At 42.5% G+C, this 26,503-nt stretch overlaps 1 protein-coding gene across 1 annotated transcript in view; it reads left to right on the top strand.

Annotated features, from left to right (window-relative positions):
* The window catches only part of tmem164 (transmembrane protein 164), a 124,280-nt gene that overhangs the window by 66,530 nt on the left and 31,247 nt on the right, over positions 1-26,503 (top strand). Inside the window, exon 4 of the mRNA XM_087991928.1 lies at positions 7,720-7,798. Coding sequence (XP_087848054.1) covers positions 7,720-7,798 — 79 coding nt within the window. The remainder of the gene's footprint in view (positions 1-7,719; positions 7,799-26,503) is intronic.

Genomic DNA, 26,503 nt, shown 5'->3' on the forward strand with positions numbered 1-26,503 from the left:
CAGGGGGGAAAACATACATTTTGTTGAGGCATTTCATCTTCCATCAGAACATTCACAAGAATACCAACGTAAAGGAAAACATTTTGTACTGTACGAGGAGTGTGCTGATTGGTTGGTTAGCAAATGGATCCTGACTGGTAGAGGCATCATTGTGGAGCATGTGCCAATTAGATGATGACTGACAGTTAACTGCTATGCTTTGTCCAGATGACAGGTTGATTCTGACTGGTCAAGGCCTTGCCCTGAGGAATGAGCCAGAGAACAGCTTGCAACCTTGTTAAGCTGAAACGGTTGCTGTGTATGTGCATGTTCATTTTATCTGCAAAGAGCAGGGCCTAGATTGATAAAGCTGCAAGTGTCACACTGATGACTTTACATTAGTTATAATTATAGTTCTTAGCACACTCAGAATTATTTAGCAAATACTATCCAATCTCAGAGTTACATCTACACTGTTAAGTTGTGCAAGCATTGCCTGGTTAGTTGTGCATGTCTAGTACCAGTCCTTTGTAAGCAGTCAAAGAAATATGTTGGATATGATCCATCAGCCAAAGGATGTACAGTCTGCATACATGGTATTGCATAGGCTGGTGCTGAAATTCATACAAAGATGGTCCTTGATTAACATGGATGTATATTCCTGAAAATCACCATGTTAAGTAAAGCTTCACTATTGGAAACTCATGTTCACAGAAGGTCAAACAAGTACAGATTATGAGTGTAAAGTTAATATAAACTCCAAACCAAGACATGAAAATATGCAAGAAGATTATCTTTTAATATTTCTTGCCTGATATACAAGATTGCTTATCTGGAGGCTGAAGGATGTGGATCTTCATCCAACCCATCTGTAGTGCTGGAAATGAAAAGTTGAGGATATTCTGACAGCTCTTCTGTTGCCTTGGAGATGGAGGTTTGAGAGGTGCTGCATTTTGGAAAGTCAAATCAGGGTAGGACTTATACACTTAATGGTAAAGTCCTGGGGAGTGTTGCTGAACAATGAGACCTTGGAGTGCAGGTTCATTGTTCCTTGCAATGATGTAGATAGGATGATGAAGAAGGCATTTGGTATACTTGTCTGTTGGGGAGTGCATTGAGTATAGGAACTGAGAGGTCATGTTCTGGCCCATGACATTGATTAGGCCACTTTTGGAGTATTGCATGCAATTCTGGTCTCCCTCCTATAGGAAGGATGTTGTTAAACTTGAAAGCGTTCAGAAAAGATTTCTAGGGATGTTGCCAGTGTTGGAGGATTTGAGCTATAGGGAGAGGCTGAATAGGCGGGGGCTGTTTTTCCTGGAGTGTCGGAGGCTGAAGGTGACCTTACAGAGGTTTATAAAATCCTCGGTGGGGTGGGTGGGGGGGCAGGAATGGATGGGGTGGGGGGGGACGGAAGGATGGATAGGGGCAGGGGAGTCCAAAACTAGAGGGCTTAGGGTTAAGGTGAGAGCGGTAAGATTCAAAGGGGACCTAATGGGGACTTTTCCATGCAGAGGCTGGTGCGTGTATGGAATGATCTGCCAGAGGGAGTGGTGGAAGTTGGGACAATTACTTCTTTTAAAAGGCATCTGGATGTGTATATGAATAGGAAGGATTGAGAGGGATATGGCAAATTGGACTAAATTTATTTAGGATATCTGGTTGGCATGGGCGAGTTGGATCGAAGGGTCTGTTTCCATGTTGTACAACTCGATGAATCTAAGTGTCCTGGGGAACAGATTTTAAAAACTTATCCAGCCGAAACAAGCACAATGAACAGGAATGTGTGCAGGAATACTGAGTAATGAAGTGCAGGTATTTTTCTGCACTGCTCTGAGCCAAGAGGGGAATGGTATTATCTTAAAGCAGATATGTGTAACTGCTGAGCAGAGTAGTAAAGTAAAATCCGTGCTATTGTGAACTGTATTCATTGAGACCTATCATTCATTTGCATGATAGACATCTCTTCAGCTTGAAGTCAACATCCTGTTGATGGTGAACAGCACTGGTATTGCGACTGCATAGTACAGCATGGTTAGCTTCCCTGTTGATTAAATTTACATTGGTATTTCTTGTCTTGATGAGTGCAAGAAAAAAAGATCTGACAGTATGTCTCTTATGGTTCATGCATGGACTATCTAATGATTACTGTCCTGTTTTTTTTGTAAGTGAAAATGACACTCAAACTTGAGGTCAGTTGTTCGTGTTTGCGCAAAACTATGTTCCATGAAAAGGAAGGAAATAGCTGCAAATAAAACTTCACAAAAAAACTCAATGTTTCCTGTGAAGAAATAGTTTAAATATATAGTTTTATTTCGGCATGGAGTTTTTGGCTGTGTGTCTGCAGTCAGGGGGCTTATTTCTCTGGTACTTGAAAACCAGAGTGTTAGTTCACAAATTATTTAAAATGTCGGAAGGTGGACGAGAGCCAAGGTTTACAGTCTGAATTACCAGTCGTAGGATTGCTACAGGCTTGTTTTTCCCCTTTTCCTCTATTTGTATCACTTTTCTCCTGTCTCCCTTTTTGTGTGCATGTGGTTAACTGGCACCAGACACTCGCCTAGTACCTTAGTCCAAGAGGCAGCTCTTAATGTTAAGTCTGAACTATTTGTGTGGACAAGCTGTTCAGCTATTACAGCTGAACCTTATCCTTTGCTTGCCTGATGTCTGCACTGTAGTTGGCAGCATTGAGCATTGAGGACTGTAGCCAATATTGCAATCCCTACCTCTGGATTGTTGTGCCCAGTTATAGATTCATTGTTAAGTTGAGCAAACACACTGGTACAAACTGCGATTGAATGCCAGGTCTCTCTTTCCTTTTTGTTTTCTTTTTATGAGGTTGAACCATTGTAGGAATTCCAAACATTATTTTATAACTAATGCTTTCTTCATTTTAACAAGAAAAGATTTTTCCACAAGAATGCGACATGCATTTCCTTGTTTTCCCCTTTCTATTTGCAATCTCCTAATTTTCAGAAAATCATGTTGGTGTTGTTGTTGTTGGTCTGTGGTTTCATTGTCGTTGAATGAGTGCTGGTATCTAACAGAGAGACCAAATGGGGGAGTTTTTATCATTGAGAATGTGCCTGAACACTCTAGGTTGAAAACCTGACCTTGACCACTTACAATAGGTGATATACAGTATAAATTCTTCATATAACAGGAGTTTTTATTACTTTGTTAGTAATAATAAAGTATTCTGACACCAGTACTTGATTATATAATCTTGACAGACATGTCAGGTCGGTATTGAGGGAGTACTACACTCAGTGGTGCTGTCTTTTGGATAAATTGAGGCCTCAACTGCCTAAACTAGGTGAAAGAAAAGATGGATAAACCTGCATTGCTGTAGCATCCTTCACATCCTTGACATTCAAAACCTTTTTATTGGCCAATGAAATACTTTGTGAAGTATTGTCACTGTAGTAACATATAACCACAGACTTTAGTTTAAGTCATATAATAGAAAATACAATCAGGATTTCTCTGAGCAATGCTGGACTTGTGTTAATTTGGATATTAAATTTGTAGTGCTAATAACTAATTAAAATAACTAATGCTATTGTTTAACAGGTTAAAGTTCACATTTCTAATCACTCCTTTAATCCTTATTACACCTCCCCCTCCAGTTTGTGTTCAACATTGGTCTCCTTGTTTTATCTCTCTCTATTGCTAATCATCTTTTGATGTTCATGTAAATTAAAGATGATTAGTGTTCAATACTAACTGAAACCATAACCAGGAACATGAGTGGCGAGAATCCACTGTATTGCAGTTCTTGTTTGTAATGCTCCCTGTGCTGCCAAGTGAAATAATTGTTTTGATATTCTAAGTATGACCACATAATCTTTCAAGCAAATTTAATTTGCAGTAAAATACTACAGTTGTTTTCGACTGGAAATTGATAACATTAGCTTTGGATAAGAGTTAGAATCATAGAACCCAAACAGCGTGGAAGCAGGCCATTGAGCCTTCTCAACCCAGACCCACCCTGCTACTCTATCTCTGTAACCTTGCATTTCCCATGGCTAATCCACCAAGCCTGCACATCCCTGGACACTTGTGAGAAATTTAGTATGACCAATACACTTAACCTGTACATCTTTGGAGTGTGGGAGGAAACCAGAGCACCCGGAATAAACCATGCCCTCACCCCCACACACATACCTCCCACACACACTCTTTCCCCCCCCCATACATACACACACGCACACGCACACGCACACGCACACACACATATATATCCCTGGAGCTGTGAGGCAGCTGTGCAAACCACTGAGCCATTATGCTGTGCTGCTGGTTTTTGGCCCTTTGCTAACCTGGTGTGTCACTGGGCCGAACTTTTAGCTCTGGGAGCACATTGTTTCTTCTAACAAAAGGACCGGTGGTTAACCTTCCTGCTGCATCCCCACCTTTTTCTAATCCCATGAGGGACCGAAGATGTGCCAGACAGCCCATACCCCTATGGACATGCTGAGGGCCTTTAACTGGTCCGAGTGGTTGGGGGAGGCACTCATTAAACTGGAGGTCTGGCAGCATTAGCTGCAGAGATGTCTGTATCCCAGGGATGTTTGTGGTGGGATCAGGTCCCCAGCAGCCCTGTCCGAGAACAATTTCAGCTCTCCCCCGATCTCTTGACCTCTGCCTTCCACTGTCCTCGCTGAGATTCCTGACCCAGGACTTAACTGGGTTCCTGGTCATGATTAGACAGACTCCAGTCTCAGCAGTGGCCATTGTTCCTGGTTGGTGCTGCTGGGAATGGCCTGGGAACAGGGTGGGAGACTGGGGTTGTGGAGGGCAGTGGTGTTGCTGGCCATTTGTTCGGCAAACAGCTCTTTTAAGGTGGGACTTTCTCCCGGATTTGGAGGGAGCTGGTAGAGTCTCGCCTAAAAGTGTTTAACACGCTGAACATATTAGATTGCTGTTGGGTTGCCATTGAGAAGGTGTATGGGCTACCCCTGACCTCAGTTGAGAGGGTTAGGGCATGAGCACTGCAGCAACAACGTGAATTGTCCATGTCAATGGCTTCCTTTGGCCATGCACTGTGTATTGAGCTGGTAGAGTTCTTCTCCATGAAAGGCAGTGCAATTGTCATGGGTGTGCTTTTCTTGATACCCAGATTAGGTAGCACCTCAGACCGTATGGCTTTTTCCAGGTACGGTATTAAAATGTTGTCCCAGGTTATTCGCTCCAGTCTCTGGAGCGGAACTTTCATCTCCTGACCTTCTGACTAAAGAGAGACTGCTATTTCTGTGCCACAGTTAATGGATACAGTTTAGAGGAGCAGTGGTTTTAAAATTCTTTGGTGGGATGTTGGCATCTCTGGCAGGTCAACATTTATTACCCGTCCCTGATTGCCCTTGAGAGTGTGGTGGTGAGCTGTGAAAGAGCATACAGCAACTGCGATAGAAACCACAGAGAAGGCTGTAAACTCTGGAAATACCTTTACTATTTTTAAACTTTTATGATATTTGTAGATGAACCATCACCCCTATCTAAAAACATCAGGTTCCCCCTCAAAAACACACAAACTATCAAACTTTTTAAAGATTATTATTTTAACTACTTCGCTTATTTCTGTGTCTGCATGAGGTTTTTAGCCTAACATGTAAATTTTGAAGAATCAAATGTAAATTTCACTCACCAAACATGCGGAGTGCATCTATTTGAATAAATTGGAACTCTGCAGGATTTGATCTACAGTGCTTTAGTTCAGAGGACATTACATGTTAACACTGTCAATATACTTCCTGTGTGATGATCTTAATTTATCACAATTCTAGCTACTTGCTCAGCTCTTGCTTCAGATAATGTCTGCAGATGCCACTGAACTGCTATGTGTTTTTCTGGACAATTTTATGGACATTTACGCAAGCTACAACCCCACAAGTATGCTGTTATAAAATTTAGAATGATAACAGAGTTGGTGGTGTGTATATTTCTTGTTTTCTACGTAATTATGAGTGTAGAGAGAGCTGCAGAGCGGTTGCAGGTAGAATAAGGTGATGTAATTTGATTTACATGACCTCTAATCTGAGGAACATTGGAGCAGGAGTAGCCCATTCAGCCCCTCAATGAGACAATGACTGATTTTGAAAGGTGAAGCCCATATTTTGGGGGTAGATGCTGTTTAAATCAGACTCCAGAATGACTGCTGTGGCGCGCAATTTACTAACTCTCCTGTCAGCGCATGATCCTGAGCATTAGATAGACTTCTCTTGTTGCCTGGATGGGAAATTCTTGATGCTTCTCTTCCTTTTTTAATGCATGTCTGTTTCAGAAACAGAACTATCCCAATATTTGCAGCTGTAATAGGAAGTCTCTATTAAGTTAGAAGTAGCTTTATTGACATTTGCATTCGAATGAGTGCAGTGAAAAGTTTGCAATGTTGTTGCTAATGGTGCCATTTTGGGTACAGAACACCTAGGTACAGAAATGGAAGAATAATAAATAAAGTCCAGCATAAGAATTCAATGTTTTTAGAGATTACTCAAATTACACTCCATTTCACCAAGTCCGTGCCAGCACTGTGCCTCTGGACCGCACCAGGCCAAGTCTCCAGACCACGTCGGCCTTCCAAGACCTGAGGCCTCATTTCCAGTCCATGTGGCCTCTCCTCCCCTGTGCCAGCCTCCAGTCCGGGACTCAACCCAAGACTGTCCTCCCCTCGCTGGCCTCTGGTCTGGGACTCTCTGGTCTGGGACTCTCCTCTCTGCGCCAGCCTCTGGTCCGGGACTCACTTCCTCCACTCCCTCTGGGTTTTAAAACAAACACTGCAGAAAATAGAAGAAGAAAAGAAAAGGCGAAGGAACTGGCAGAGCAGAGGAGCTTCATGATAAGTCCCTGAATAACAGAACTGCCTAAACCATGAGAGCCGTGTCATGATGCCCCCCACCTGCACCATCACCATTTCCATGTAATAAAGGTAATTGTCAGTTAAAATGGATTCTAAAGTAATCCTGTTTTCATTACTGCAACAGGAGGGAAATTTCAATGTTAGTTGGACTTCAGAAAGAAAGATGACAATAGACCTGGAAAGGAAGGTGAATTAAATGAGAGACTGATATCTCAATGTAGTTCTGTTACACACCTAGATTCCTGCAGTAACCCTGTTGAATTTTAGTATAAGGATTTGGATTTTAAGCTGTCGTTGTTTTACCTTGGAACTGTATGACACCGATTCCTCTCTGTAACAATGGTTCCTTTCAAGCTTTAGAAGAATCTGTAATATTGATGTACATTGGAGCTCATTTCTTATCGTAGTTCAAGTTGAATTCTATCTGTCATTTTACATTTTCTACCACGTAACATCACAGAATAAAATTAAGGTGCTTAACCCCTAGAATTTTTCATACATTCGTTGTGCTACTGCTGTGGGTTCATTAATGATGAGCATTTCCTTAAACATTTCCCCTCAATGCCCATGATGACAGAAAGCTCACCATGTACGGAATGATTCCCTTTATAAGACTAATGTATCTGATATACCATCGGGTTAACACTGCAATTATCAAAACTTGAAGACTTGTCTCTGTTGGATGTTTGAAAATAGCCAGACTTACGAAACACTTTTTTTAACCAGAACCACTTCCATCAGATATGTGACATGGCAAAAGCAAATTGTTTGCGAAGCTCTTAGTAATCTGATCAATTGATAACAACTGATAAAGGGTATAAGTGAATGGGGGAGATAAAGAATACATGTTTATTTCACAAGTATTTTGTATGTTATCTTCCCAGCTCCCCTTCGAGATGGAGGTCTACTACATCCAACACATCACACTATACATTGTACCAATCTATCTGTTGCAGAAAGGGGGTAAGCCTTTTGGATTTTTAAATGTTTCAAATGACAAACTCTTCTGCCAGTTTAAATATTTGATTTATTGCACATTTTACTACATTGCCTCAACCAGTAGCTGTTGGCAGAGTAAATGCTTGGCCTAGTGTGGAAAAGCAAACACTAAAACCAAAAACGTAACAGGATTGATCACTGGCTTATGGTGAATTCATTGACCTCAAGAAATAATAATAAACTTGGTTTTACTGATCCTGTACAAGGGAGGGAGAACCAATAAAGAATTCTGATTCTGATCTCTAGCCAGTAACTCAATCTGACACAATATATCGAGGTGTCAGATGAGAACAGAATTGGGTCCCTCTATAATGTTTCTTTCAGCTAACAAATTGGTTGATAGTCTAGACTTAGTCGTAAAGAATGAAACTTGGACAAGATACTGGGAAATATTGGCAGACCAAGCACAGTTGGTACCTTCAGGAGAGGAGGAATATTGGGTTGCTCAATTGACGTTATTTTGAAACCATTTGAATGGAATTAGTCAGTACATTGTATTAAAGCCTAGTTTTCCACCTTGGGAGATTAAGACCCCCAACTAACAGCTGAAAGCTAAACCTTAAAATCTCTTGCTTGACCACACCCTTCTCGTGGGTGCTTCTATTGTTCCAACTTTATAAAAACAACACCCAAGGCCTCACAAGTCAGTTATCTTCTCGTAGTCTGCTCAACACTTCAGTCTCTATAAAAGAAACCAGGGCAAAACACACCACCTAAAGCTTCAGTGGTCACAGCATCAAATTTCTCAATTGCCTCCACGGATGATACAGAAGCTTGTGAGGAATAGGAATATGGTGGGTTAATGGGTGGTTCTATGAGAGTACAGCTGAGATGCAATGTTGGAACAGAATGGGGAGTTGATGGAGGAGGCTGGTGGTGTGGTCAGGGAACATTCACTGGATGCAACCAAGTAAGAGACTGGAAATTTAGCTATTTCAAACGTTAATATTAACTCTATTCAATGGGTGAAACTACAAAAAGTTGGAAATATTCAAGTCTGGCAGGAGAGGAGACAGTGGTGGAAGGGATGTGGGGGCAGTCCATTTCTTGTCCTGTGCTATGTTAGAGGCAGTCTTGAGGTTATCAATGCTCCTCTCCTCTCTCTCTCTTGCTTTGTGTCTCCAATCAAATGCCTGCAATCCTAAGCTTCTGCTTGTGTCTCTTCCATTCTTCTTCGCTATCGCCCTAGTGAGAGCACATGGATCACTGAATCTGTATGAAGCAGTAGCTTTCCCTGGGGACTCCTGACTCACGAGGGCACCTTGTACAATGCAGTAAAGATCCATTTTCAGAGATTTTGAATGGAAAGTAAACCAGTTATCGTTTACAGTATTTAGTAACCATCATACCTTTTCTGTGACTTCACATGTAGTAAAACAGTTTTATTTTGTAGAAATTTTATGAATAACACCATCTTATTCATGTGTCATCCTCGGAAAGGCTTTTCACCCTTTTTTTTGTCTGTATTGAGGTTTTTAAGACAATAATGAGTAGTTGTGTGTTGAACAGTTTGAACAATTCTTAACCATAAAAATTGACAACTTGTATTTGGCTGGAGTCCACATCTGTTAATGTTGGCTTCACTGTCTTGTCTGGAGAAGAAATAAAAATTGCTCCCTTTGCTGGATACAAAGGATACCATTTAGCTCATTGTAGTTGTTTCACTGTTAGTATTTCATTTGGAGCGAGTGAACACTCCAAATGTGTTCCTATCCCAATGTGAGTTAGCATCTTAAGGGGACTGTAGAGTGATTCAAGTGGGGGATGGTAGGAGAATTTGATGGAAGAACACATCTGACCATGTTTCTAATTGGAGGCTGAGGGGTGAAGTTATAGAGGTTTATAAAATCATGTGGGGCATGGATAGGGTGAATAGCCAAGGTCTTTAACCTAGGGTGTAGGAGTCCAAAACCAGAGGGCATGGCTAAGGTGAGGGGGAAAGATTTGAAAAGGACCTGAGGGGCAACATTTTCATGCTGAGAGTGGTGCATGTATGGAAGGAAGTGATGGAGGCTGGTACAATTACAATATTCAAAAGGCATTTGGATGGGTATGTGAATAGAAAGGCTTGAGAGGGATATTGGCCAAATGCTGTAAAATGGAACTAGATCAGATTGGGATGTCTGGTTGTTGTGGATGAGTTGGACTGAAGGGTCTATTTTCATGCTGATTGACACTCTAATGTCCATGACACTATTTAATCTCCATTGGGTAGGCAACAACCCTGCACTAACCCATTTATAAATCTGACTGACTAATGGTCAGCTGGGGCCATCTGCTGGTGACTTGCAGAAATTAACATTAACAGGCTGGGTTTTGTTTCGATTGAAGCTATCCCCTGAAGCTATCAAAGTTGTATTCCTGCAAATGTCAGGCGATTTTACATTTGAATGTTTTTGTTAAAACTTTTACCTCATTGCTAAGTGGCCCCTTTGTAAAGTTATCTTTATAGACCTGCCAAAGCTAGTAGGAAATAAGCTCTAAAACATAAATTTGAATAACTGAAACCCCAAACCAGGTTGGCAGTTTATATCATTTGCACTTTGCAGTTTGTTTGCCAAATGACATTGTGCTGAAAGTTGAAAAATGCCAGTAATGTGAAAATCAAATTATTTGATAACTTGTCAAGGAAACCATTCTTAAAAATGTGCACACTGTCACAGGAGGGGATTGATGTTCACAGAAACTAAAATGTTGCAGCTGTTGGATATCAGAGATAAAAATGGAAAAAGCCGGAAGTACTCAGGTCTGGCAGTGAAGTTTGCTGCTTTAAAGAGAGCAACATTAAGGGTCATGCGCCTTGTTACTTTGGAAAAAAGAACTGGTTACAAGGTGATCTTGATGGTGCGCAGTAAATTCTCACTAAATAATGGCACTGTAGAAGCAATAGCAAAGTCCTGCAGTTGTTGGGAATCTGCGATAAAAAGAGAAAATGGTGGAAACACTAAGCAGGGCACATTTCACACAGGCCAGTTGGTTTGTGAATAAAGTTCCAGCTATCAAGGAATATGCAAGAAAATAAATGCTGTCAAACTGTACTTTGGTGATGCAACATTTGGCAAGAGCTGTCTATGTCTGACTGTGGGCCAACCCTTAGGCCTAGCTCTGCAAATCTCAGCATGACATCAGTTTCAAATGTTGGGGCAGCTGTCCTCTGGTTTAATGTTACTGAAGTACAAGTCAATGTGCCTCATCTAAAAGGTGATTTTTCACATGTGAGCCAAGACATTAAAATGTTGGCATGTTGTTAATGGCCACTGTGGTGAGGCCATGCTCTGTGGCTAGATTTGATTTCCATGTCTTTCATGGTAGCAGTCTCTGAATCATGATCAATAATCATTGCCAGTTCCCCCATCCTCACATCTAAAACAAGTGAACTGGAAGTCTCCAATTGTTGTCCAGTTTGAGAGGACTCATTGACCAGGTATTTCTAATTTTGATCTGTTATTTTCAAAAAGCACTTCATAATGCTTTATTCATTGTGTTCCAATTTTTACTTTTCAGTGTTAAAATCACAATTGATGAAAAGTGAAATCTGGCTTGATAGACCATAAGTTTTTATTCTTGCTATTTAATTATTATTGGTCAGTTACTGGACATATTCATATGAGGCTGCCAATGTTCTTCTAACAAAAGACAGAAAAGTTTATTACTCCAAAAGGGGTGAAAATGTACAAATTTGACAATTTTAGCTCTTAAGCACAAATATTTTGATTTATTACCAAGGTACATTGAAAAGCTTTGCTCTGTGTGCAGTACAGCAGATTATACCATACAATGTGCATACGGATAATAGAACAGAGCGAGAAATACAATGTTACAGCAGCAGAGAAGGTGCACAAAAAGTGGTTAGCACTGCTGCCTCACAGCACCAGAGACCTGAGTTCAATTCCCGCCTTGGTCTATGTGAAGTTTGCACATTCTCCCAGTATCTGTGTGGGTTTCCTCCGGGTGCTCTGGTTTTTCCCACAGTCCAAAGATGTACAGGTTAGGTGAATTGGCCATGCTAGATTGCCCGTAGTGTTAGGTGAAGGGGTAAATGTAGAGGAACGAGTCTGGGTGGGTTGCTCTTCGGAGGGTCGGTGTGGACTTGTTGGGCTGAAGGGCCTGTGCCTACACTGTAAGTAATCTAATCCAAAAAAAAACATTAAATTTGAAATTTGAGAGGTCATTCAGAAGTCGAATTACAACAGGGAAGAAGCTGTTCTTGAAAAGAATGGTTCAACCCTTTTTCCTAGCAATATCCTTTACAGTCACTCATTCTTAAAGAAGTATCAGTTCTATCTTAACTTATTAATTTTGTACTTAACTGACAAGGTTGCAAGTATTTCCAATAGAATCATAGAGATGTACAGCATGGAAACAGCCCCTTCGGTCCAACCCATCCATGCCGATGAGATATCCCAACCCGACCCATATCCCTCCAAACCCTTCCTGTTCATATACCCATTCAAATGCCTCTTAAATATTGTAATTGTACCAGCCTCCACCACTTCCTCTGGCAGCTCATTCCATACCCGTACCACCCTCTGAGTGGAAAACGTTGCCCCTTTTGTTTCTTTTATATCTTTCCCCACTCACCCTAAACCTATGCCCTCTAGTTCTAGATTCCCCGACCCCAGGGAAAAGACTTTGTCTATTTACCCTATCTATGCCCCTCATAATTTTGTAAACCTATATGAGGTCATCCCTCAGCCTCCGACGCTCCAGGGAAAACAGCCCCAGCCTGTTCAGCCTCTCCCTGTAGCTCAAATCCTCCAACCCTGGCAACATCCTTGTAATCTTTTCTGAACCCTTTCAAGTTTCACAACATCTTTCTGCTAGGAAGGAGACCAGAATTGCACGCAATATTCATCAGCTAATTCATTGACTTCTCTTAACTGAACTTAGAACAAAACTCCATCTACTTCTAAAAAATTCAACTTTTTGTTTTGCGAGCTCTGTTAGGTTAGTGACTGCTACAGACTTAACTACTGTTTTGCTGATATGAATCTTTAACTTCTTAACTGAAACCTCATTGTTGGCCCGAGCCATTTGTTTCTCAGTGTGTCATAAACACCCACGATAGTTTAGCTTATGTTGCAAGCTTTCTTTCCTGTAAAGACCATTTTGAGGTTCCTGTTGGAAAAATGACTTTCTGACCCTTTGTAGACCTGTCCGCAGAATTAAAATCAAGAAAAATTTCACCGTAACTTTAGAATCTATACAGAGGAGACCCGATTATTCGAACGAGATGAGTGGGCATTATTTCGTTTGGATAATTGATTATTTGGTAAATCGATTCAATGCTTTTCCTCTGGGGATCGAAGTTTTCTGTAAAGTCTGCTCCCTGTTGAGGAGATCAGGCAGCATCACAGCACGTGCGAGCCCCCGCCCACCCCCCAAACCCTCCAACACTGCCCGCCCCATGCCCCGCAACCCCATCGAACACGCCCCGTCCACCCCCAATCCTGTCCACCTCACCCTGCTCCCCCAACGCTGTCCAACACCACCCCCCCGACCCCAAAACCCTCCAACACCGCCCCCCCACCCGCCCCCCCCAATCCTGTCCAACATCGCCCCCACTGCCCCCAAAACCTGCAACACCGCCCCGCCCGCGCCCCAATCCTGTCCGACACCGCCCCGCCCACCCACCCCCCCAATCCTGTCCGACACCGCCCCGCCCACCCACCCCCCCAATCCTGTCCGACACCGCCCCGCCCACCCACCCCCCCAATCCTGTCCGACACCGCCCCGCCCACCCACCCCCCCAATCCTGTCCGACACCGCCCCGCCCACCCACCCCCCCAATCCTGTCCGACACCGCCCCGCCCACCCACCCCCCCAATCCTGTCCGACACCGCCCCGCCCACCCACCCCCCCAATCCTGTCCGACACCGCCCCGCCCACCCACCCCCCCAATCCTGTCCGACACCGCCCCGCCCACCCACCCCCCCAATCCTGTCCGACACCGCCCCGCCCACCCACCCCCCCAATCCTGTCCGACACCGCCCCGCCCACCCACCCCCCCAATCCTGTCCGACACCGCCCCGCCCACCCACCCCCCCAATCCTGTCCGACACCGCCCCGCCCACCCACCCCCCCAATCCTGTCCGACACCGCCCCGCCCACCCACCCCCCCAATCCTGTCCGACACCGCCCCGCCCACCCACCCCCCCAATCCTGTCCGACACCGCCCCGCCCCGCCCACCCCCCCAATCCTGTCCGACACCGCCCCGCCCCGCCCACCCACCCCCCCAATCCTGTCCGACACCGTCCCGCCCGCCCACCCCCCCCAATCCTGTCCGACACCGTCCCGCCCGCCCGCCCCCCCAATCCTGTCCGACACCGCCCCGCCCGCCCACCCCCCCAATCCTGTCCGACACCGCCCCGCCCGCCCACCCCCCCCAATCCTGTCCGACACCGCCCCGCCCGCCCACCCCCCCCAATCCTGTCCGACACCGCCCCGCCCGCCCACCCCCCCAATCCTGTCCGACATCACTCCCCCCCACCCCTCGCCCCCCAATCTTGTCCGACATCACTCCCCCCCCCACCTCTGCCCCAAATCCTATCCACATGTTCCACCTTTGCCCTGTACAGGACAATGTTGGAGCGATTATCTGAGGAAGGTGGGTTTAGGGTACACACCTGTGTAGAACTCCAGGGAAAGTGTGGGGAGAGAGAGGATGGGAGGTCAGTCATTTAGAGATGGTGCCTGTGCTTCCATCAATCCAGGACTGTTCTCGGCAGCACTTTTAATCACTGTAAACAAAAGACGCGATCACTGTTGGAAACACATCTTCGATGTAATGTTTCTGTCGGGACCTCGAGATCTCCTTCAGATAATCCAATTTTCCGATAATTGGTATTCGGATAATTGAGGTTCCTCTGTATTCACAAATAGGGTCAGCATGGAAATAGACCCTTCGGTCCAGCTTGTCCATGTTGACCAGATATCTTACCTAATCTAGTCCCATTTGCCAGCACTTGGGGCCCATATCCCTTTAAACCCTTCCTATTCATATACCCATCCAGATGCCTTTTAAATGCGGTAATTATACCAGCATCTACCACTTCCTCTAGCAGCTCGTGCCATACACACACCACCCACTGCATGAAAACGTTACCCCTTAAGTCCCTTTTATATCTTTCCCCTCTCTCCCTAAACCTATGCCCTCTAGTTCTGGATTTCCCCACCCCAGGGAAGAGACTTTGTCAATTTATCTTATCCATGCCCGTCATGATTTTATAAACTTCTATTAGGTCACCCCTCAGCCTGCAATTATTTTACAGCATGTGGCCTTGGCAAGCCAATTGGTTCAAGTGATGATTGACCAGCGTTCATGGCCTATCTCTAATCAGCAAAGCCGGCATCCCATGAGGGAATAGAGGTCAGAAGAAATTAATCTTGTAATTAGCACGTATTGCTATGAACAGAAGACAATATGCAGAAGACCTCAGCATGTATTTTCCCTTAACAGCGAAGTATTTGCTGACATAAGCACACTTGAAACTCAAAAATGCCCTTTTTAAAAATGAAATGTTGCATCACAGTCAGCTGCCTACTACACATTTGTTTCAGGAATTATGCGTGACTAAGGAATTGGCGTAGCAACAGGAAGAATCCTTCCTACTACATTTTTTTTGCTTTCTCTCAGTTTCACTTTGACTAAAGGAATATTTTTCTCATGTTGAGTTGAACCTGGCAAAGCTGCTAGTTCTGGGGATGATTTTGTTCCCAACCTTCAGTTCTATATATTTTTTTAAAGGAACCAAAGTATTTTGGGTGGTGCTGGAGATGACTTATGGGATTTTCTCATGAGTTCCGTTTGTGTGGTGCCAGGAAATGGGCCAGCATCTTAAAGCTATGTATTTTTTCCTATCTCCATACTTTTCATTAGGAGGGAATCAAAAAAGATTTCTATGTATAATTAACAATCTGACAGGCTGCAATGTGGTTGCATTCATTTCTGTGCTGGCCATTAGAGAGGAACAATTTTCTTGATTGTCAACTCCTGTGCCCTGTGGAATACTCCGCCACAGAAAGTAGTTGAGGTCAAAACATTGGTTTTGATCTAACTCCTTGAAAAAAATTCAAAGAACTGCGAATGTTGTAGATCTGAAACAAAAGCAGAAATTGCTGCAGAAATTCAGCAGGTCTGGCAGCTTTTGTGCAATGAAAGAGTTAACATTTTAGTAAGGTCACTGCACTTGAAACGTTAACTTTGCTTCCTCTCCATAGATACTGCCAGCAGTTTCTGTTTTTGTTTCAGGAGTTAGATATAGTTCTTGGTGCTAAAGGGGTAAAAGTGTAGTGAGAGGAAGTGAGAACAGCGTATTGACTTGGATAATCGGTATAGACATGTGGAATGATGGAGCAGTTTTGAAGGGCTGAGTGGCCTACTCCTGCTCCCATTTTTGTGTTTTAGTATATAACACATACAATGGAATGTGTAAGGGCTCAACACCCACCAGTCATGAGCACCCTGCAGGATGTCACCAAGAATTCATAGTCTCCAAACGTCTGACTGACTGAACTAAACTTATATCCTGTGTTTTTGAGCTTTGAAGTGAATGCACTAATACTAAGCCAAGGCTCCCTCGTGGAAAATGTATAAAGAAAGAGGCCATTCAGCTCAATGAACCTGTACTGGCTCTTCAAAAGTACTTGCAAATTAGTCCCACTCAGTGATCTTTCCCTATTCGGTGGTGCAGTCTAAAGAAAAAGTCTTCATATAACGATGGATTATGAGCAGTTGAATAGCGGATATTAAAAGATTGCATTATGTTTAATCAGCTTTGTGATTAAACTCAAAAGAACATTTGTGTGGGAGGCAATGCTTGATGTTTGTACAGATTACCAAACCCTGCACTGATAGTTGCAAGGATAATTTCAATACAGAATTGTAATCAACACCTTTTTTTTGCTGTTTCTTTTTAAACCAGTTTCAAATTAAATTTAATTGCAGTTCATTTTAACATCAACTTGTTTTTCTTAATGCAGCATGCTTTTTTTTTTGGGTGGGGGAAGGAGTATTTTTTGGAAATGTTGATGACCTAATCAGGAAGTACTGAGACTAATAGTGTGAGGAAATGGATTTGACAGCAATTAATTAAAATTGGATATCATGGTGATCATTATTCTAGCAGTTTATTAATGCACCTTCCCTTGTGCTGTTGTATTCAGTAAATCTTTCCCTTGCCAAGTGAAAGCATTGAGTTTATTGGGAATACCAAGAAATGTAAAAAGCTTAAAGCCAGTCATAATCCTTTAACATTTTAAAGAGTCATTGTTGAGGTGAATTCTCTTTAAACTTTGGTAACCTGCTTTCTGAGATGCTTGCTTTCATATTGCAAGCTTGTTTTTGTTCTGTTTATAGGGCAGTTGGAACGAGATTTTGAAACTCTGTTGTCTTGTTACTTCTCAGTTTTTATATTTGTGTGAACATGTTATCATCTACATATTACCTATGTATATAATTTATTTATGTAATATTTGACAGTTATGTAGAGGTATTCAATTGTGCTGTCACTAAGCATGGCACAGTGGCTCAGTGGTTAGCACTGCTGCCTCGCAGCGCCAGGGACTCAGGTTCGATGTCAGCCCTGGTGACTATTTGTATGGTGTTTGCACATTCTCACCATATCTGTGGGGGTTTCCTCCAGGTACTCTGGTTTCCTCCCACAGTCCAAAGATGTGTAGGTTAGGTGAATTAGCCATGCTAAATTGCCCATAGTGTACAGGGATGTATAGGTTAAATGCATTAGTCAGGAATAAATATAGGCTAGGGGGAATGTGTCTGGGTGGGTTACCCTTCGGAGGGTCAGTGTGGACTTGTTGTGTTGAAGGACCACACTGTAGGAATTCTATGATCTTGTGTGAAAATTCTCTGTTACTGTATATTCAACGTGTGTAAGACTGGATGGCAAAGACATAACTCTGCACTCTGGCTAGAAAATCAACTTAAAAATATTAACATCATGGTTTAACACCAGAATATCATACATTTTGGAAGAATTAGCAATTTGTAGTTTGTAACTGGCTGCATGTTATGATAGAAATGAAGTTACGTTTAATAATTGTTTTGCAACCTCCTGCTAAAATGTCAATGGCCATAGTTTGTCATTATTTCTGATTAGATTCCGTTCTCTGCCCAAGCTATCCCCCTTTCATTTCCTAGAGGCAGTGATTCATGCTGCGATATGGTTTCATGAGTGTCAGAGGCTGTCGGCCAAGTAGACAATCTTCATTTCTGAGTTGGCAGGCTGGTGGCAACAAGGGTATCACTGCCAACCTTGTGTTGGCATGTGTGAAGGGTCTGTTCTGTGCTGTACATCTCTATGACTATGACTCTATGACACAATCAGGTTTGACTGTATGGGTCAGGTGAACCCCTGCTGGGGCTACTGGATTTTAAAAAAAAACAGAGCAGGTTGAATATTAACTCATTGAATGGTGCAATAGACTCAATGGACAGAATGGCTTACTTCTGCCCTTAGATCTTTTTCTTGTTCCTCTCATATGGCCACGAGAAGAATGGTTCACGCTTCAAGTATTACTCCAGCAATGCTGGGTATATTTTGCACTATCTTCCTGATGTGTGTGGTTCAGGGTACTGCATCTATGAGCTTCAGAAGAAGCTCCAGATAGCAAGATTCACTTTAATTTTAAAATGTCTCCCACACATTCCAGGTTGATGTTTATTTATTTGACTTTTATTTCTTTTAACATAAGCATGACTTGGGTATTTGTAAAGCTGCACTGATATACAATCTTCTGAAAAGAATTTGTATTACTCATGGGAGTAGTTACAGTGAGAATTATTATGTTCAAACTTTAAATATATCCCACTTTTTTTATAGCTTCAGGGATTTCCTTTATCCATTAATTGTATGTGGTGTCTAATTTAAACCAAGTTTTTAATAGAACAGGCTGATGCAGTTTTCCTTTTCATCCCCTCTAGTTCTGTTTTGTAGAACATTGAACACCAGCAACTGATTTCACATTGCAATCAGAAGTGCAAGTTAGGGAGGTGGGGAATCATGATTGTTGTATGTTGATATATAATCATTGTTATGGAGTGTGTGGGGGACAGTTGTCAGAGAGAGGCAGTAAACCGGGGTTGAACAGTCCAAGATGTGAGGGTCTAAGAATATTTTTGGAGTTTTGCTTGATTTCTTCTGTGAGTTAATTGAATGTGGTCACAGGAAATTTTAAATGGTTGATGCACAGTCAATCACATTGTGGATCATTGGATTTGTGGGAGGTAAAGGTTGAGTGTGCTGAAAAGTCAGGACATACTTTGTTTTTTTTTGTATTGTCATATTTAGTGAAAATCTAAATTCAATCTGTTATATTAATGATGGTGGATAGCTGCTATACCTTGATAAAATGATCATTTGCTACAAACCCACTTGGGAAAAGGCTTGGATTCTCGAATGCAACTACTCCTGGGGTCACCACAAAAGTTAATGAATTCAATCAAAGTACTCAAAGTCCTCCTTATTTTATTTTCTGATGGACCTGTGTTAATAAAAACAGCTAACCAGCTTCCTGTATTTAACAGGGGCTACTGTTTATTGCAAATAAGTAGATTCCAGTCATAGGCAAGCAAAACTATAGTCTATAAACTATCACCTTGTAACTCTAATTCCCTTTTAAAATATTTGTTCATACAAACAGACAGTTAAACACAACACTGATGTTATGGGGTGAAAGAAAAAATACAGTGAAAGCACAGTTCAATAGCACCAGTCAACAGTATTTGTTGAGTTCTTCCATAGCAACTGAGAAGCATAGAAAATAGATGCAGGAGTAGGCCATTTGGCCCTTCAAGCCTGCACCATCATTCAATATGATCGTGGCTGATCATTCAATTTCAGTACTCCCACTTTCTCTCCATACCCTTGATCCCTTTAACAGCAAGGCCCATGTCCACCTCCCTCTTGAACTGGCCCCAACAGCTTTCTGTGGGAGAGAATTCCACAGATTCACAACTCTGAGTGAAGAATTTCTTCCTCCTTCAATCCTGAATGGCTTACCCCTTTATTCTTAGACTGCGAACCCACGTCTTGACTTAGCCAACATCAAGAACATTCTTCCTGCATCTGGCCTGTCCAGTCCCATCAGGATTTTATATTTCTGAGATTTCCCCCTTTTTGGCTTTTGCTTCCCAAGGCCTTCTGTTCTCTCTGGATTCTTTTACTACTTCGCAGGTTGCACAGGGGGATTGGAATGCAAGTCATAAAGTTTCTTCATGGTTAAACACAACAGCTTACAGTCATTGCTGAGGGAAAATAACTGTCTCCACTCGGCTGCATAGAGTCAGAGACTGACTACTTTATCCAGTTTGGACACCTTCTGCCTTTGTATCGTTTATGCACACTATCTGTCCAGAAACAAGTCAGACTGGTGCTGTCAGGCTGATTGCCTTTATTGCCTTTGGCGTAGACAACTGGTCACAATTTTACACAAACCAATCACCATTCTATTCCTGGCTGAATCTCACTCAATACCCATACTCCACTGCCGTCTTCTCTCTCCTCTATCACTGCTTGACATGCAGCAGTGTTAAACAATGAGCTCTAGGAGCTCATTTTTGGGTTGTCAGACTATAACTAATGAAAATGCAGCAAGGAGCAATGCATGAGCCTGTTTTTCAGAATCAGTGTCAATGACTAAAGGAGGAATCAAAAACAGAAATTGCTGGAAAAGCTCAGCAGGTCTGGCAGCATCTGTGGAGAGAAATCAGAGTTAAAGTTTTGGGTTCAGTGACCCTTCCTTAGAACGGGACCTGAAATATTAACTCTAATTTCTCTGCCCAGAAGCTGCAGGATCTGCTGAACTCTTCCATCAATTTCTGTTTTTGCTTATGATTTCCAGCATCCACAGTTCTTTGGTTTCCTCCTCTTAGTTAAAACCTAATGTGTCCCCAAAATTGCTGAAAATGTTAAGTTAAATCAGCAAATCAGTGTGAATAGGGTACAAAGAGTGCAAGATCACTTAGATGGGTTAGGTGAATATACACTGCTGCCTACTTTCTTGTATATAATGAGGAGAAAAATGAAATTATCCCTTTAGTATGTAAAGTATGACAGCAGAGTATTTTTTAAATGGCAAGAGTCTGGAAAATGTTGGCACTCAGAATGATCTGGGTGCCCTTGATCATGAAAGTTAACATTTGGATATAGCCAGGAATTAGGAAAACAAATTTTCTTCCAAAAGGATTGGGTTCCAAAAGGATTGGAACCTTAACTGGAACCTTATCCCAGTTAAGTGATCTTACTACAGTTGTTTATGGCCTTGGCAAGGGCACATCTGGAATACTGGATATAGTTTTGGCCACCTTACCCATGGAAGGGGCGACATGGTGGTTCAGTGGTTAGCACTTCTGCCTCATAGCACCAGGGAACCGGGTTTGATTCCATGCTCAGGCGAGTGTCTGTGTGGAGTTTGCACATTCTCCCAGTGTCTGTATGGGTTTCCTCCAGGTGCTCTGGTTTCCTCCCACAGTCCAAAGATGTGCAGGTTAGGTGAATTGGCCATGCTAAATTGCCCATAGTGTTCAGGGATATGTAGGTTAGGTGCATTAGTCAGGGGTAAATGTAGGGGAATGTACACTTTGGCGTTACGGTGTGGATTTGTTGGGCCGAAGGGCCTGTTTCCACACAGCAGGGATTCTAATATATACCTTGGAAAATGTGCAAGAAAGATTCATTGCTCTGATTCCTAAGATGAATTTCCTGGAAAGGGAGATTGAATAAAATAAGAGGTAATCTAATTGAAAGATGTAGATTTCTTGAGGGACTTGATATGATAGATGCTGAGAGGGTGTCTCCTTGGTTGGTAAGACTAGAACTGACAGTCGCACAATAAAGGGGCTGAGCACTTTAGAGTGAGATAAAGAAGAGTGTCTTCACTTGAAGACAATGAAAATTTGGCATTGGCTATCGCAGAGCACAACATTCCTTAACATAAAATGAGACATTGATAAACATTTTGAATACTAAGCAAATTGTAGAATATGCGGATGGTATGGGTAGATGCAACTAAACTGGCAGATCAACCATGATCTTATTGAATGAAACAGTGGACTTGAAGGGCCAAATGACCTTCTGTAATTCTTGTTTTTTATGCTTTCATGTGTTTATGTGCTACTTCCTGTGACCAGTTTAGTATCCCTGTTTTGTTATGCATGCAAGTTTGAGCATTAATAATAGTGTGGGTGAATTTTAACAGGTTGGATTAAATCGAAGTGTTGGAATGGGGAAGCTAAAATTTGTGCAGGCCTCGGAAAAGCTGTAAAGATATTTGAAAAAAAATCGACATTGTTTGCCAGCGCTGAAAGGGAGAGAGAAGTAATGGGGAAAGATTAATTAAAATGATAAGATGTGGACAATCAACTCAAGTCCAGCACCTGATTTCTGTTTGATGAAATTGATCCTCATAAGGTGACTGTCAATGCAGTGTCTCAAATTCCCCATTTTCCCATGGGTCAGTTTTGCAATATGCCTGAAAAGCAGATTGTAAGGCCACCCTGCCACTGACTGTGATAAACCTCTGCTTGTGTGTTAATCATTGCTATTCCAGTATCTAATGACACAGTTCTGTGTCAAGCTGTATTGTTTCTGGAGACAGTGCTCTATGGCTGCCTTTTGGTAGCTGCCTCAACACTAACAAGTATGGGCTTAGTGGCGTGTGTGTGTGTGTGTGTGTGTGTGTGGCCAGTCAGTATGATTGTGATGTATCTGGTGCTGCAGTTAATGAATCTTTATGTATATTTTATGACTGCTGTTGGTGTTGTTTAAGGTACTGGTTGGTAGAAACCAGTAGAGGGCACTCTATAAGAAGGTTCTTCATCTTTCCATTAGGGATTCGGGGTGGAGTGTGCTGCTCCATCCAAGATAAGGTTTAGTAGATCACTGGGTGTGATCTACTAAAGGTCAGATGCTGATTTTTGTGGCCTGGTGGAAATGCTATTGCATATTTATGTCAGATGTTTTTGTTTGCAGCCACATTTTAGGGTTTCTTTTTAAAATTTCTGGTTGTGCTTCAAGCCCACACTCCTAATTTACAGGCATGTGTTCTGCGGGGTGTGGGAGTGGAGACAGAACAAAGGGCCTCCTAATGGGCCTGCATCTGGGCTTAGCCATCAAGTCCAGACAGGAAGCCATGGAGGGGGTAACAGTACCCGACTCTCTGTCCCTCCTTCACAGTTAGGTCTGTACTGGGGTGTCCAACGAGAGGGCATATGGCCCAATAGAGGTTTTTGTAGTGTTTGTATTGAGGTCAGCCTGGTGGACATCATACAATGAGTTCCCTGATTGGGGCTATTAATCTGGTCCAATCAGGGAGCCTTGGCTGACAGATAAGAACAAAATTTGAGTTCTGTTCAGACAGAACTGGCTTAGAAAGAGCTGGATCAGTGTCAAGGACTCTCCACTTGCAAATAAAGGATGACCTAGTGACTAGATACCTGTCTCTGGAGTTATCTCAGCTTTTAGAGACAAGTGGGCACCACAGGGACTAGAGTGCATCATCACCCTAGATATTTTTATCTTGATTTGATTTGACGAATTTCCATTCCAGTTCTATATGCTTCCATTGACTGTCTTGGTTTGTTTCTTTTTACTACAATGCTCCACCAAGGGGCTGTGTAACCTGATATTGGCTCTTGTGGCACAGAGGCATGGTCTGTTCCTCTGAGCCAGAAGGTCCAGGTTCAAGTCCCATCCGTGCCAGAAATGTATCATGACACATTGGAACAAGTTGGTTCAACATACTTAGAAAGGAGGATTGGTGTCAGCACTCTCCCCGAACCACAAGCTGCCATGGTTGTTTGCACAGCCCCACAATATTTGGATTTCATTTGTCTCACAACGTCTTTCAGGACTGAGAGTTTCCACTTGTAGTACTTCTGCATAGAGCCAGACTTGTGTTACAGTCCGTGGGTGTAAGCATTGTGCTGGGTGCACACACAGTACTTCTGATATCTAACCTGATCTATCTGCCATGTCTCCATTGGCCCTGTTTAAGGTGGCACTTCTGCCAACATTCATTCTTTTCTGAGCATTTCTCTTTTTGGCAAAGTGGAAAATGACAGTAATTTTCCAATTGGGGTTGCAAGTTTGTAGCAAAGAAATCTGATGAACTTCAGCCTACCATCTATTCCTTTCTCTAGTTCTTGCACCTGAGTTGCACACCAACTAACACTAATTACCAAAGTGACCTTATTGAGAGAAGTATGCAGGTCATTTTAAGATTTATTAACCAGGGTTAAGTGCAGAGGCTAGTACAGAATGTGAATTCTATTTGTTTTCTTAAATATTATAGAAGCTTCATCTATTTTTCAATGTGACCAATTATTGAATAACATAAATTTGGGAAGTAAAATCTTCTAGTTTCATTTCAAGGCCCTTTCTAACAATTTCTCATACTGAACCTGGTTTGGAATTCATTAACATCTGTAGTGAATTTTAAAATGCCACATTTCTAGCACAATCCATTGCAGATTTTGTCACCCTTTTGATGTTTTCTTGTTACTTTTGCCCCCCAAAATCTGCTGAATCTTGACGATGAAAATGTATAGCTTTTATGATGACTTTCCAACTCATCTTATTGGGAGATGTTAAACCAGTCAGTAACTCAGTGAGGCGTCACACAATCTGGGTTGCTGTCCTGTGCTGCCATTTGCTGAATGACCGGTGGGGAGATGGATTTCTCTCACATCCTGAACATCAGCACTGCCCCAGGGGGATGGTGCTGGACTGGGGATTGCTTTCTGAAAGTCAGAGTTTCTGTGTCATGGGCATAGATAGGGCCAGCTTAGGACAGGCTGACCATGCTGAAGGGGCGATGTGAGGTTTATGTGAATGAACAGGCAAATGATGATGGCTTGGATTAGTGAAGAGTGGACTTTTAAAATAAAAATGGGGCAACCTTTGTGTTGTTTGGGGTTGCTATCAACTCTTCAGACAGGTACACAGAGACTTTTTATGTGTGCGTGTGTATGTATGTATATGTGTATATATAAACACCCTGATGGACGGTGCTGCTTGTGATATAATAGTCATTATCGCCTGCCTCTAATTAGGCTGAACCTAACACTAGATCCCAGATTGAAACCTGAACAATTACACCCTAACTTTATTTCGGTTGTTTAATACATGCACATAAGTTACTGAACACACTTAAAAGAAACTGCCAGTTAATTTTTAACACAGTGAATCAAGGAACCAAACATCATGAACACTAAATGAAACATTGGAAAGATTTCATTACAGGAATCAGAAATATCCTCAAGCACAGGCAACCACTTTCATCCTTACAATGACATAAGTATTCAAATTACAGTGAAGTGTTACCATCTCCATGCCAAGGCACCCCATTTATATTTAGGCTGTTACAGCTGCAACTGGTTTCCTTTTTGGCTAATTTCTATGCAGTCACTAAATGCACTTTCCCTTCATCTGGTGCCTCTCCCAGAGACATCTGAAACAAACCGCCAGCAAAACAAAGGCTTTAACTTCAAAACAGTTACTTTAGTTTCTTCGACTCCATGTTGGACAGTTGTACACTCTCTGCCATCTGCTACACTTTTGGATTGTTCTGTTTCTTTATAGCTCTTGAATATTGTTGCTAAGCTCCAGCCAGTGCTCCTGTAATATTCTTACTGGCTGCTCAGGCCTCAGAGGCTTGTGTATGGCAGTGATGTCCAGAACTGGAAGTGAATGCTGTGCTTACCGTGTCACCACTGATAATTGTGCATGAATGATTGGAGCAGCCGCATTACTTAGAGGGCACATTGGCTCCAGCACAGTTTTCTTTTCCTTAGGTACTACTGTACTGGGCCCATTGCAAATTGCTTGGAGGGCAGGTAATAGTAAACCGCATTACCACTGGTCTGGAGGCAAATTTTCACCAGAATAGGGAAGGATGACCTTTTTTTTCCCCAAAAGATCTTAGTGAACCAATTTTTTTTTTAAACAGCAATCGACACCAAGTGGGCTTGGTGGTTAGCACTGCTGCTTCTCAGCACTAAGGACCTGTGTTCAGTTCCAGCTTTGGGCAACTCTGTTTGCACATTCTCACCATGTCTGTGTAGGTTTCCTCTGGGTGCTCCAGTTTCCTCCCATAGTCCAAAGATATGCACTTCAGGTGAACGGAGATCATGCAAAATTGTCCCATATTGTCCGGGTTTGTGCAGGCTGGGTGGGTTAGCTATGGCAAATGCAGGGCTACAGGGATAAGATGGGGTCTTGATCTGGATGGGATGCTGTTCAGAGGATTGGTACAGTCGTGATGGGCCAAAAGATGTCTTTCTGCACTGTAGAGATTCTATGATTCACTGTAATTATGAGTGCCATTAGTCTAGCTTTTTATTCCAAATTGTTTTAAAATTTAATTCAAATTTTGCCAACTGCCAAGGGGAGATTCAAACCCATGTTCCCAGAACTGGGTTCTGGATTACGAAAACTGTGCTTGTTACCACTAGCCACAAACTTCTCCTGACCCTGACAAGTTAATTGGGATCAGCCAGGGAAGTTCCCAGAAGTTAAAGCATCAATATGTAAGATGACTGGCCAAAGGAATTTAAGATCTTTTCATGTTGAGCCTAACATTATATAAAAGCCATCCTTTGCATCTTATGCTGTACCCTTTCAGTATAGTTTTGGTTGCTTTAGAGATGG

The sequence above is a fragment of the Chiloscyllium plagiosum genome, unplaced genomic scaffold (assembly GCF_037043375.1).
Source record: "Chiloscyllium plagiosum isolate Xiang-an unplaced genomic scaffold, Cpla_swu_hap1 HiC_scaffold_11, whole genome shotgun sequence".
NCBI classification, from domain to species: domain Eukaryota; kingdom Metazoa; phylum Chordata; class Chondrichthyes; order Orectolobiformes; family Hemiscylliidae; genus Chiloscyllium; species Chiloscyllium plagiosum.